We start from the raw sequence: 13,438 nt of genomic DNA, 5'->3' as shown, positions 1-13,438 counted from the left end.
GGGAGAGGCCACGACAGTGAGAGGCCCACGTACCGCAAAAAAAAAAAAAACTCCCTTTCTCTTGGGTCATACAAATGTGCTACGGCAACTCCCCTTCTTAAAAGAAACAAACATGCCCCCCAAACCTGTCGTAGATGCTATATCCCCTTCCTGTTGAAGCTTCAATAAAGGAGGCAATAAAGGCAAAGAAAGCACAGGAAAAAGGGAAACAATTAGAACCTCCAGGAAAGACAGAGACGCGTTCAAGAATGCATAGCTCAGTCATCGCCCTGTTCCTCTGTTCTCCTTGTAGCAAAACCCCTCAAAAGAGTTGTGTGATCCCAATTCGCGCTTCCACATCCCCGCTTTCTCTTGAACACATTCTAAGCAGATCTCTCTGCCCTCTGAAGCCCTTTGTGTCGAGGCCCCCGCGACCTGCATCTCACCAGACCCAGTGATGATGACTCAGTCTTGGTCTGTCAGCAGGACTTGATGTAGTTGGTGGCCCCCTGCTTCTCGAAACACCTCTGCCACTTGGTTTCCAGGGCACCTGGCTTCCGTCTAATCTCCCTCTCAGGCTCCTCTGCTGTGTGCCCCGCCCTCCTCCCGACTGGACATTGCGGGAATCCGAGCATAGCCCTGGAGCCTCCTGGCCGCCCCTCGTCGCCCCTCCTTCAGCTCCAGACTTGTTTACCAGTTGCCTCTCATCTGTGCTTGGGTATTTAGCCTCTTAAGCCTACCAGTTCAACATTTCGGGTTGCCCCTCCCCCCAGCTGCCCCCTGCTCTTTCCCGCCTCACTGCCCACCCAGTCCCTGTGGCTCAGATGCAGGTGGTCCTCCCAGCCTCCCTCTGTGCTGCATGCCCCCCCGACCCCGGAGCCGGTGCACCCTCGGGCCCTCGGAGGGAGTAGTTTCTGTATTTATTCATTAACCAGTAAGTGTTGAGACGCCACCACGGACTGGGTACTTAGGATACAATGTGAGCAAAGCAACGTGTCCCCTGCCTCCTTCACCCCCCGCCCCCAGCCCCGTGCAAAGGAGTCCTCCGCCTGACGAGGTCCAGACATTAACCATAACATTGCACAAGTGGCCGCACCGCTGGTAGATGCTGCCAAGGGGCCTCGTTCCCGTGCAGACGTGTGATAGTGGCCCGGCCTTGGGGGTCGGGGGTCAGGGGGCAGGAGAGCCTCGCACCCTCACGATTTAGAAAACAAGTGGATTCTCAGTGCCGCAGCGATCGGCAGCAGCGGAATTAGGTTCTGAGAAGCAGCACGGGGGTCTCGTCAGGCTTCTGGGTGGAACTGGGATTTTTTTCAGCAGCCAAAAGTAAATAATGACAAAAGCCACGATGTGCCCTTGGGCCCCGGAACGGAATGGTTCCTCCAACCTCTTCCCATCGCTGACTTCCTTTATCTCCCCTCCTGCTCCTCAGTTGATCTCGACTCCGTCTGGGGTGAGGGATGCAGAAAAGCCCGGCTTTCCTGACAGCGCGCTTGCGCTGGTACTGCCTCTCCGTGGGAAATGCTTTTCCTTTCCAGGTTGTTCCAGGTTTCTTCCTTGACCTTCTCAATATTGATTCTAGGAACCATCTTTCTTCTGGCGAATGTAACTTCTGTTTGCCCTTGAAAACACGAATTCCGTTTCCTGACTAGGGGTTTAGGCTTTCCGTTCCCCTTTTCAGGGAGACTCTTCCTACTTCCTCATTCATACTTGTCCTAAATTCAAATCAAACTACTTCCATTTTCTCTTCTCTCCCTTTTCCTTTATAGTCTCGAGATAGCTCAAGAGTCAGTCCCCTGGACTGTTTTACTTTATGGTTGCTCCCATGCACAGCCGGGGTTATAGGCACGCACGTGAATAGCTGGGTTAGGTTTGGTCTGGTTAGGAGTTCGCGTTCCTCTGCATTTTCCGTGGTTATCCAGTCTTTGTGTAGCTCCTTTGATTAACATGATGCTACAGAGGGAAGAGCTGAGAAGCCCGGCTTTTCTGCCTCCAGCCTGATCTCGCGTTGTTTCAGCCGAGTCTTCCTCGTGTCTGAGTGGCTCACACCTGTCGTGTAGGGCTGAGGAGAGATGTCTGTTACATGTGTGTTACACATACATGTGTGTCTGTGTCCCTCATGTTGGTCGATGGGAATCGGTCTTTGCTCATCTCCCCAGTGTTTGGCTCTGAACCTTGTCCTTTCTCTCCCTCTTCTGCCTGTGTAGTTAGCTCTTCCCTGACCACTTCCAGAACATACCTCGTGCTCTGTACCTTGTCCACAGCTCGGTCAGAATGTTTGCTTGTATTTTAATCACTTCCTGTCTAGACAGTTGCAGGTCCTTGGCACTTATGAAAACAATTCTTCGTAAATTCAAACTCCAAAACTTGGGGATAAATCAAAGCACCAGACTTGGGAAATTCTGCCTTCCTAGTAAAGAGGCTTCATAAGATTTGGTGTCTGTCTCATCTCTTCTGGTAGTTCCTTCCTGTTCTTTTGAGTTTCATACACAACTTTGTGTTGGTGTAATCATTTTGTGTGTGTTTTCAGAATTTTCTCAGACAGAAAATTTGCATTTGTGCTTATCCTTTTCGTATTTTCTCAATTCTGTCTTTTCTGTTTGAAGGAGTAAGAAATTCCAGAGTAAAACTTGGGGCAGCTATCTCAATAAGATTTGTCCATTTAAAGGAGTTTTGAGTAGAAAGAATAAAAGGCTACACAGTGTTGTATAGACCCCCATACCTGGGCTTATCACAGTCTGGCCACAGCAGCTGAGTCATACGGGTTCTGTTTAGAGTGCTTTTTTTGTTTGATTGGTTTTGATTTGGGGCTTTTTTATAATGCAACAATTCAAACGTAAAGGAATTCAGAAAATAATCCATTTTATGTACCCTATCCAGATTTTTAAACTCTTAGAACTAAAATTTTAAACTAGTCCTTTAAGTTATAAAAGTGATAAACGCTTATGGCAAAACATAAGAATTCAACAGGACAGAAAATTACGAGGGCTAAAGTCGTTCTTAAATAATCCCTGTCTCCCTAGACTGGGAAGTGTTTTCTCCTTATTTAAACATTAATAACCTGATACCATCAGAAATCTAAAAACTAGAAAGAAGTGAAAAAAAATTAAGACGCCCAGAATGCAAATTCTCCAGTTACCTACTGTCAACACGTTAGTATAAATCCTTCCCATCTTTCTCTATGCTCTGCGTATATATTTTTTTCTGTTTCGTGTATGTGCACATGCATTTTTGACATAAAGGTAGGATTGTACAGCTTTCTGTTGCACCGTTGTCGGTGTTTACCACGTTGTTAACATCGTCACCCGAGATCTTGATCTCTGCAAAGTAGCAGGGAAAACCTTAGCTGGGGTGCAAGAGAGCTGACAGACTGCGGAGCACACTGCGTCTCTGAGCTGGTACTGAGTCCAGGCAACCACAGTTCTTTCTCAGCTTCAGAGTTAACTGGACTTTTGGCCAGAAAATCCATTTGTGATACCACCGGAAGCAATTTTTATACTTCATTAAGCTGATTTACCCAGCCGGCACAAATCGCATCCTCTCAGAGCCAGGCAGCCTCACCAGTTTGGCTTTCCAGGGCATGTGGTGAATCAGTCCTCTGAAACTAGGGAGTTTTAAAATGTCTTGCTGTTGTTGTTTCTAGGGAGTGGCTTTACTTGTTGTGCCATGAGATGCTGAATCCGTATTATGGACTCTTCCAATATTCCACGGACAACATTTACATGTTGCAGATCAACCCTGATTCTTCCATCAACCCTGTGAGTATTAATGAATAAAGAGGTCGCAGATTTAGTTGGAGAATTTCTTAAATGGATTTCCAGTTTCAATCTCAGTTCTTGGTTGATTCATTGTAGACTTACTCAAAGTCTATGGTAAATAAAACATTGCAAGGTAGAGTGAGAACTGAATTAAGATGGATGGTTTCAATCCCGTATCTTCAGCGACTGGTATCAGTGAGTATGTCGTTTCGGGGGAACTCTGGCTTGACGGCTGTATTTGTTGATGGGGTCATCCTGAGAAGTGGGTTACGAGGTCCACCCTCCTCCCAATCGAAATGGGAATATTCCCATAATTGGCCTTTTTGGCCACCAGTGCTGATCTCTTAGCCGCTTGTCAGAGAGATGAGGAAATAGGCGCGGTATGTGTGTAACTGGTCCGAGGGCGGCCAGCAGGCAAGAGAAGCGCTCTGACGTGGGGCCGCGTCCTGCGGTCCTTGCCGTGCACGTGGCCCCAGACGAGCAGTCGATGTGACAGGACCTGTTACCAACACGGGAGCGAACTCTCTGATTGTAATTCCAACCTCAGAGTAGAAACAGGAGGTCCCCTGGTTACAAACCAGAACAGCGCTGGTTTTAGCATGGTTCTCTTACTTGGGTGTTGTTCACAGTTGTTTTCCTCTGTGTCCCTGCCTCAACTCCCTTGGGGTTTTTTTCTCCGCCTCTCCTTTGTGGGGTGGGGGAGGGGTGGCAGAGGAAGAAGGGGGATTGATTACCTTTTGCCCTTTATTTCCTCGTGGTGCGGCGGGAGGGAGGGGCCGGCGGCCTCCTGGGCGGGTAACCTGTGCCAGCACCGGGCCCTGTGCTGAGAAGGGACCAGGTTGGTTGATTCTCTGCCGTCACCATGCTGATATTCTCAACTCTTGAATAAGGGGTTCTGCATTTTCATTTTGCACTGGGTCCCACAAATTAGGTAGCAATTCTGAGAAGGTGTTTGAACCAAGGGCAGAATATAAGGTATCGTTCAGATGACCTCTCCAAAAGTCATGCGCTAAATTTGACCTCCTACATAGCCGTCTTTCATCTGGTCATGAGTGCAGCCTGTGAGTAACTGATTCCAGAAACCTGGAGAAAAGTACAAGATACCCATCTGCCTTGGCCGGTCGTTTTTCTCACGAATTCATGTTCTCTGGTGCCCCCTACAGGACCACTTGTCTTATTTCCATTTTGTGGGTCGGATCATGGGTCTGGCTGTGTTCCATGGACACTACATAAACGGGGGTTTCACAGTTCCCTTCTACAAGCAGCTACTGGGGAAACCCATCCAGCTTTCTGACTTGGAATCGGTGGACCCGGAACTTCATAAGAGCCTAGTGTGGATTCTGTAAGTACTGACTCAGTTAACTGAAAATGCATCCATCGTCACCCGTCTCAGCGTGCCCCAAATCCATTTGTGTTGTGCAGTGTGCACGTGCACGTGGGTATATATTTGGGGGACGGGTGTGAAATCGGAGAATAGAAACAAACTATCAGAAACATAAAAGTAGATTTCAACAAAAATACTTAATTGACATTTTCCTCGTAATGTCTGGCCAGTTTCTCATCATGGACTAGTTTCTTTTGCTGTTTCCTTGACTTACTAAGTTATGATTGTGAATGTAAATCCCCAGGCCTGGTGGTTGGTTGGTTGGTGACGCTCTGGGGGGACTCCAGCCAAGGAGGTGTCCAAAATCACCCTACTATTTAGGCGCCTTTGTTTTAGGGTCACCCTAAAACTCTCTGAAAAGCAACAGGCACCGTTACACGGTCACCGTAGGTGTCGGGGGTCCTCGTGAGGACCCATTTCGCGGGAATGAGAGGTCCAGGCTCTGGGACCGGGGGACAAGCCGAGGACTCGATCGTGTCCTGTGTTCTGTCCACCTCCTTCCACGTGTCCCAGCTCGAAAGGCAGGTCTGCGGGGGGCCAGGGCCTTCCTCCTCTAGAGAACCTCCCAGTCTGTGTTTCCAGAAACACGGCAGACGCAGGAGCCAGTTCTGACTTTCAAGTGCTTCCTTGAACTGACGCCCTTGGAGAGGCTTCCCTCCCGTCCGCTCGGAGACTCAGGGTACAAAGCAGTCGGCTTGCTCTGCCCCGTGAAGTCAGGGCGGTGTCACCGCCGTCACCCCTCTTCTGCGAGGAGGAGCCGGTCCCTCTGCGTACGGGCTGTTGATTCAGTGTCCCACCTGCTCGCGCGCGGTAGCCGAGGCCTAAGTGACATCCATCTTCTGTCCTAACTTCCCAGAGAGAACGACATCACCCCCGTGCTGGACCACACGTTCTGCGTGGAGCACAGCGCTTTCGGCAGGCTTCTCCAGCATGAGCTGAAGCCCAACGGCAGGAATGTCCCCGTCACGGAGGAGAACAAGAAGGAATACGTGCGGTGGGTAATGCGCCGGGGCACCTGGGGTGCCGCTGGGACTGGCGGGGCCCGGGACTGTGCTGGGCACGGGGCGGCGCGTTTAGGTCGTCGGAGCGCTCGGACCAGAGTCATGGTAGCGGCAGAGACCTTCAGAAACCGGCGGGGTCAGCGGTGGGCTCCAGGGTTGACCCGTTAAAGGGGGCTCATGGCCCCGGAGCCCAAGGGGCAGCTTTCAAGTGGCCGCCTGGCTGTGGGTGTGAAGGTGGCGGCCACAGGAGGGAGGGGTGGCCTCCCTCGAGGTAGGGGGACGCTTCCTCGAGCTTGTGATGGAAGTCCGCCTCGTTACAGTCCGTTTTCCCCCCTCTTGAGGCAAGTAAATGACTCGTGACTTGCATGGGAAACTTAGACAGACACATGGGTGCGTCCGTGCTCAGGCTGTCAGACTGCTGTGTACTTCTCACTGTGCCCTGGATTTTCTTTTCAAACGTACTTTAAAATTACGGCACCTGTAACAGGTCAGGTTAGATCCTACTGCTATTCCAAGCAAAGAATCAGACCGTCTCGGGGTGGCGGTGGGGGGCTCACTGAGTTTTAACCTGACTCTCAGGCTGGGTGCCGCCCGCCGGTGCGGTTTGCCTCCCCATTAGGGGAGGATGGGGGGGCAGGGTTCCGCGGAAATCGGAACCGACTAATGGAGAAAAACTGAGGTTCACGAACCATTTGATGCTGCTTCCGACGTGTGAATTTTTCTTTCAGGTTATATGTAAACTGGAGGTTTATGAGGGGGATCGAGGCCCAGTTCCTGGCTCTCCAGAAGGGGTTTAACGAACTCATCCCTCAACACCTGCTGAAGCCTTTTGACCAGAAGGAGCTGGAGGTGCGTGACGGGCCGTCCTCGGCTGCTCGATGCCCGCAGGCCCGGGGGCCGCCGGGGCTGCGGGAGGCCAGAGGCAGGGCGGGGACGGAGGGGCGGCCGGGGAGGCCTGAGCAGCTGATGCCAAGGCCTGGTGCCCGCCGGGCGGCAGGGGATCCGGGTAACTCTTGCGACATCATTCCAGGCGTTCTGTGGCTCGTCCCGCTGGGCAGGCTCCCCGGCAGCACGGCGTCCTAAGTCCCACCCGTGGGACGGCGGAAGTCATCACGACCAGCTGCTCCACTTTTTGTTTGATTCTGGCGGGTATTAGGCCCTGAACAAAGTATTACTGTCGTTTCTGGTCCTTCTTCACGGGCGTGAACAAAGCGATTCCCCGGCACCTCATCCGCTTCTGGTGCCAGGTAGCCCTTGCCTTTCAGGCTGTTCCCGGCCTTTGTGGCCCCCAGGTCGGTGCCAGGGCTCTGGGCCCCGAGGTGCCTCCCCCGGCGGAGCGAGGGCTCCGGAGCGGGTCGCGGCAACAAGCACGTCCCTGGCCTGGTCCCTTCTCCTCAGCCTTCAAGCCCCACGCGTCGCCGGGGGGCGGCCCCACCTTACAGGTGGCCCCGTGCAGCCGTTCTGGCTGGTCCTTGGGTCCTCCCTCCTCCCCGGTGCAGCGCACGCGCGCGCGCTGCTAAGGAAACGTCACCTCAGCAGCCACACCAGCGTCCTCGGGGTGGCAGCCAGCCCGGAGGTGCAGACACAGAGCGTGGGCCTCAGGCCCGCTGTGAACGTGTCTGTCGACTTGTCGGAACACGTGTCCGGTTTGTCGGGACGTGGTTTGTAACGCTCTCCGTGTCCTGGGAGCTGGGTACCCGTCGGTTTGTACGTCAGGGAGGTGACCTGCCTTCACGCCCTCACAGCTGATCATCGGCGGCCTGGACAAGATCGACCTGGACGACTGGAAGTCCAACACGCGGCTGAAGCACTGCGGGGCCGACAGCAACGTGGTCCGGTGGTTTTGGCAGGCGGTGGAGACCTTCGACGAGGAGAGGAGGGCCCGGCTGCTGCAGTTCGTGACGGGCTCCACGCGGGTCCCTCTCCAGGGCTTCAAGGCGCTGCAAGGTGACTGACGTGGCGGTGGGGCTGGCGCTGGGCAGGGGCGCAGGCTGCGGCGGGCGGTCGTCCTGGCGCGTCGCCGGGAGACGACATGGCGTCGGGTCCTTCATGACAGACACTCGGCGCCGCAGGGGTGTTGCCTGGCCAAGGGGCTGGAGAGACCCTCTTCCCTCCACACGAGCCGTGGCCTTCCGGTTGCCCTTCTCTCTGCTGCCCCCAGGGCTCGAGGGTCTGCTATCCTTTGCCCAAGTTGAAAGAAAACATCTGGAAAGACGTAGGAGGGCACGTCCATCACACGGAGCCCCCCCCCCGCCCCCAGACCACCTTTCCCAGGGCCTCTGAGCCACGTGACACAGCAGCGGTGGGTGCCGGCCGGCTGGTGCCCACACAGGGCTGGGTCTGGAAAGACCTGAGCCAGGAAGGTCCAGGGGAGCCGGGGCGTCCGCTTCCCTCCCTCAACAGGATTGGTGACAGAGGGAGGGTACAAAGAGCAACAAGGCTTTGGGGAAAGAAAGCCATTTAAAAATGCCCCATGGGTTAATTTCTGAATCTTCTGACAGCAGCTCTCTGACTGCAGTCCTGAGTCTCTAAGAGCACACTGCTGCCGTGTGGGTCACAGCTGCAGGGCTCCTCCCGGGCCCTCGGCTTCCTCATCTGTACAAGGGGCCCGCCTGAGAGGCTCCCCTGTCCAGTTAGGTCCCCGTCCTCTCATGCATCCCTTCCGGCTCCGGCTGGGTCTCTGGCTCACCTGGGTCTGGAGCTGGGGGCTGGAGGAGGGACGGGGTGGGAGGCTTCTGAGCCTCAGGAGGGGCCTGGAGGGGCTCATGGTCAGCACAGCCACCTGGGAAAGTCCTTGAAGGCCTCGCTAGGGCTCTGTGATTTGTAAAATTTGGGGGTTTTGTCACTTGATAACCCTGACAACCAGCAGGAGGAAGGTGAAGAAGCTTAATATATTAAAACTTAGTAAATGGGACTTTGCATGTTAATAGCGAGAGCAGATAGATTTCACGTGTACGTTCCCTGTAGACTCCTCCTCCTCTTGGGAGTTGAGAGAAGTTACTGCTCATCCTAGGGCTTTGGTCCCAGCATTTGTATCTTTCTTTTTCCACTGGGCCTCTGCCTGGGGAGGTTTCCTGACTCCATATCCTGCTTGCTAGACATTTCTGTTAAAAAAAAAAAAAAAAAAAAAAATTACTGGTGATTTAAGGATTTTGCTTTTCAGATAACCACCCTGGAGCAGGCTCGTGGTCGGGTGTGAGAGGAGAGTTGTCTCCGTCTTTGCTCTGCCTGCTCCTGTGATTTTCTAAAATGTCTGGTATTAGTCACTTAATGGTCATGGTAGGGGCATCCTGAAACCGGGCAGAGGCTCGTGTGGCCGTGTGAGCCCCGTGACCTTCTGGCAGGACGGCCGCCTGGGCACCAGGGCCTCGGGGTGGTGACAAGGGCCCGGCCTCCGCCTCTGAAGCGTGGTAACTAGAATGTTGTCTTGTAAGGCTCTACAGGCGCCGCAGGGCCGCGGCTCTTCACCATCCACCTGATCGACGCGAACACAGACAACCTGCCCAAGGCCCACACCTGGTAAGCACCAGCGCCCCGGGAGCCTGTCTCCGTGCGTGACTTTTCCGAGCTGTTTTCGTACTTGGACTCTGCAGTGGGGCGGCACGAGGCTCTTCCGTGAACCCAGTTTCGTCTGGAGACGTGACTGACGTTGGCGCCGCTCCCGTCGTCACCTCGCTGGGTCCTGCTGCACGCGTGCGTGCGTGCGTGCGTGCGCGCGCGCGCGCCCGTGCGCTGTCAGGAGGGAACGCTGCGGTTTTAAGTTTGGAGTTATGGGTCTCCGCCTCTCAGAACTCTGCGTATGGCGGATGCACCTGGTGTACTGAAAAATGTTTCCTCCCTTGATTGATTGATTTTCACTTAAACAATATCTGTAGTGGGTTATTTCCTTTGTGGCTTAAAATCAAATCACTTACATGCACTTTGGGAGCCATTTGAGACGAGAGCCGCCTCTGGGTCACGGGAGTCAGTTCCAGATGCCGCCGGGATGCGTGGTGATGGGATGGGAGGTTCCTGGTTGGGAACCAAGGCTGTGGGTTCCCACGTCCTTGAGATGGAGGACGCGCCCTCCCCGGGCCCAGGGTCTGCGCCCAGCGTGGCCGTCCCGGGCTGGCGCGTGCTGACGCCCAGGGCTGCCCCCGCCTCGGCAGGCTGTGTCCTCTAATGGTTTAGTGCTTCGAGTAAAACGGACGTGAAGAACGTCCACACTGCTAAGCCCCCTGAAAAGCCTCCACACCGTTTAGCCCGACTCCTTCTTGACAAAAGCCATCCTCAGTCAGTCACTTAACCTCTAGTAATGCGAGGCACTATATGTCCTCTCAGTCAGAATCGTGCATTTTTTGATTTGTTGTTATGAGGTAACATCGTCTACAAAGGTGTCTTTTGGGCATAGCTTTGGGAATGAACTTCCCTGGGGAAATGCTAACCTGGTCGTTTACTCCTCTATCAATCAGGGATTTGACGTTTTATTATGTTTGAGATGCAGTTTCCGTTTTTGCAGGAAATACTCCAGACTGCCCCCATTTTGCTCTCAGATCTAAGTCACAGGGGAGTAGATACACAGGCAGTGAATTGTTAGGGGTGATTTGACTGCAGCCAGCCTGGATCGCAGTGCTCTGCAAACGTGGTGTTCCTGGTCTGAGAACTTCTCCCCCGAACAACAGACAAGACACGTTGAGAGCTTTGTCCTAATCTAACCAGTACATACTCACTTGGAAGATCTTATAAGAAAGATTTGTTTAGCTGTGTGTTGACTGACGATCTTTGCTTAAGAAGCAGAAAAACACCAGAGGCGAGGGGAAAACTCTCCTCCATCTCCCAGAACTAGGTGGATGAGATGCTTTCCCGTCCTCTCTGCCCTGCCCCCACCGTGTGTGTGCTTGTGGCCGCAAAGGCTCCGCTGTGGCCTGGCCCTGACCCTGTCCTGGGAGCAGGTCCTCAGGCCAGGCTGCACCAGCAGTGAGTCTCTCCCCTTTCTGTCCCGTTCCAGCTTTAACCGGATCGACATTCCACCCTACGAGTCATACGAGAAGCTCTATGAGAAGCTGCTGACGGCAGTGGAGGAGACCTGTGGGTTTGCTGTGGAGTGAAGCACAGCCCAAGGCAGCAGACGCCAGCTGCTGGCTCACGGCCACCAGACCCCGAGCGACAGCTCTCTGTGCGCCTCCGCGAAGCCGGCTGAGGCCCTGGCATCCTAGAACACCCGAGGGAAAGGCTTGTCTCCCCTGCTTCTCGTCGGGGGAGCAAGGGGGCGGGGGGACTTCAGTTGGTGGCTCTCACCCGTATTTTCCTCCTGACAGAACCCCCACCCCCAACCCCTTCCATCACCCATCCAATAAAACGCAGCCAGGTTTAGCGCTGCTTCGGTCACACAGGATATTCTGCTACGGTTGTTACACTTCTGGTGACAGGCTCACTGCCCTGTGGGCTTTAGAGGAGTCTCGACCCACAGTTATGGAGCTGAGCGGGGCTGCCTGAGGGTTCGGCCCTGGTAGCTGGACTAGCTCTTCTGTCTCAAAGCAGACCTGAGGTTTTCAAGTTCAGCAGCTCAAATTCCAAATTTCACATCCTAGCAGCCTGCTCTGGGTAGCAGATTAATTTCTAACTGAACAATAACCGTATAATAGATGCTGATTGGAATTCTGCCACAGCAGGAAGCTGGCGTCAGAACTGTGCTTCCCTTTTGGAAAGGTAAGGGAATCGGGGCAGCTTGTGCTGGAGGCCTGGGTATTTATTTCTTTTCAGGGTTTCCTGGCTGAAAAGTTTGTTTTGCATAGAGAAGAATGATCTTTCCTTTTAAGAGTCCCTTTAGCCACGTTATCTGTCCAGCTTGAAATATTTTCCCAGCGAAAACACCACATAACAGAGCTTATAAACAAGCAGACCAAACCCAGCCTCAGACCCGCGCAGCCGGGCGCAGGCTGTGGCCGCTGCCCCCACCTGTACTCGGAAGGGTGTCGACTGGGCCACGTGGAAGCTCGCAAACCATTTTGCGGAAAGCACTAAGAACTAAACTAATACATAACAGAATTCCATCATCGTAGCTGCTGGGTTGGTGCAAACTAGCTTGAAAGGGAGAGAGAGAACAGATAACCTCCATGACCTAAATCCACCCCAGGTTACTCGTTTACAAGAAGTAGGTCGTGGGTGGAAACCTGATGGCAGAGAGGGGCCGCTCCACGCTGACGCGTTCAGCCCGTTTCCCCAACGTCTGATGGCGACACTAACACCTGCTGCTCCATTCGCTTGTCCAGATGATGAGCAAGGCCAAAGTGAGCCGTGACCCTAGATTTCTACCACCGTTTCCTAATTAATTTGCACAGAAGATCAAATAGTATTTTAACAAAGTGCTTTGATTTCAGATAGTTAAAGTTCAGCAGAAAAACAGCAGTGGCAGCCAAGTTCTCCCGTATGGTGGTGGTTTTGGTTTGGGGGGGGCGAGTGCAGGGTACTTCATCAGCAAGACATTTCACTGTTGAAGTTTTGTTGTTAAGGTTGCGAGTTCAGTGCTGGGATCCAGCTGTGGGTCTGAGGTGGGTTTGGACGGAGCTTTTTGGCCGCCTGTCCCGTCTGTTCTTTTTGTTACTAATACCTGTGGACGGTGCTAGGTTTGGAGGCGTACTTACCTACCCTCTGCATCTTGCTGTGGTTCTTCTGCTTGACCGGGCGGGAGGCAGCCAGTGATCTGACGTTCGGCGGGCCGGAGTTCGCTGGCTGGAGGTTCCGGGAGCGAGAGAAAGCCGTGCTTCTGGGTGACTTGCTGAGGTTCTAGAATAGGAAGGATGCCTTGGCTGCAGAAGGAGAATGTAATCCGTTCAGAACGTCCAGGCTGGACTGCGGGCTGAGTCTTTCCGGAGTCCTGCCTTGCCCGTTGGGCTTCTCCTGTGTCTCGTTTACCATGACACCTTCTGGGCGTCCTGGAAGCTGGAAGCTGGCTGCCGTGGGCCCTCCTCTGGAGGAATGAGGAAATGAATGATACAGACAGACCCCCCCCCACCCCCCCCACTCTCCCCCGCCAGACAGGTCTCCTCTGTAACATGGACCTAAACCGCAAGGAGGAGACTTCCATCCGGGAACTGAGGCCCTCAAGACTGAGGGGGGAAGGCCCACCCAGTTATCCCGTGGTGTCGGCCAAAATCCACAGTAAGTTAGGAAGGAAACAAGGGTCTAGTGGTTGGAAAGACTTGGAAGCAGGAATGTGCCATTTGCCTCCTTTAAAGCTGCCTTCCTGCTGGTGGCGGGGGCTGGGGGTGGCGGGGGGGCAGTGCCCCCCGCCGGCCCCAGGCCGCCCTCACGTGTCAGGTGTCACCTCGGCAAGA

At 53.8% G+C, this 13,438-nt stretch overlaps 1 protein-coding gene across 6 annotated transcripts in view; it reads left to right on the top strand.

Annotated features, from left to right (window-relative positions):
- The window catches only part of SMURF1 (SMAD specific E3 ubiquitin protein ligase 1), a 100,137-nt gene extending 86,995 nt beyond the window's left edge, over nt 1–13,142 (top strand). The window contains exons 13-19 of one of the 6 annotated variants that reach the window (XM_028500125.2): nt 3,623–3,737; nt 4,901–5,079; nt 5,978–6,115; nt 6,851–6,971; nt 7,868–8,069; nt 9,557–9,641; nt 11,110–13,142. In XM_028500125.2, the coding sequence (XP_028355926.1) occupies nt 3,623–3,737; nt 4,901–5,079; nt 5,978–6,115; nt 6,851–6,971; nt 7,868–8,069; nt 9,557–9,641; nt 11,110–11,209 (940 nt within the window). In that variant the 3' untranslated portion in view covers nt 11,210–13,142. The remainder of the gene's footprint in view (nt 1–3,622; nt 3,738–4,900; nt 5,080–5,977; nt 6,116–6,850; nt 6,972–7,867; nt 8,070–9,556; nt 9,642–11,109) is intronic. The other 5 variants (XM_055090811.1, XM_055090812.1, XM_028500123.2 and 2 more) reach the window with 5 other exon arrangements.
- The last annotated feature ends 296 nt before the right edge of the window (nt 13,143–13,438 follow it).

The sequence above is a fragment of the Physeter macrocephalus genome, chromosome 14 (assembly GCF_002837175.3).
Source record: "Physeter macrocephalus isolate SW-GA chromosome 14, ASM283717v5, whole genome shotgun sequence".
Lineage (NCBI taxonomy): Eukaryota > Metazoa > Chordata > Mammalia > Artiodactyla > Physeteridae > Physeter > Physeter macrocephalus.
Note: the sequence above shows the minus strand (reverse complement) of the source record. Positions and strands in the feature narration are given on the sequence as shown.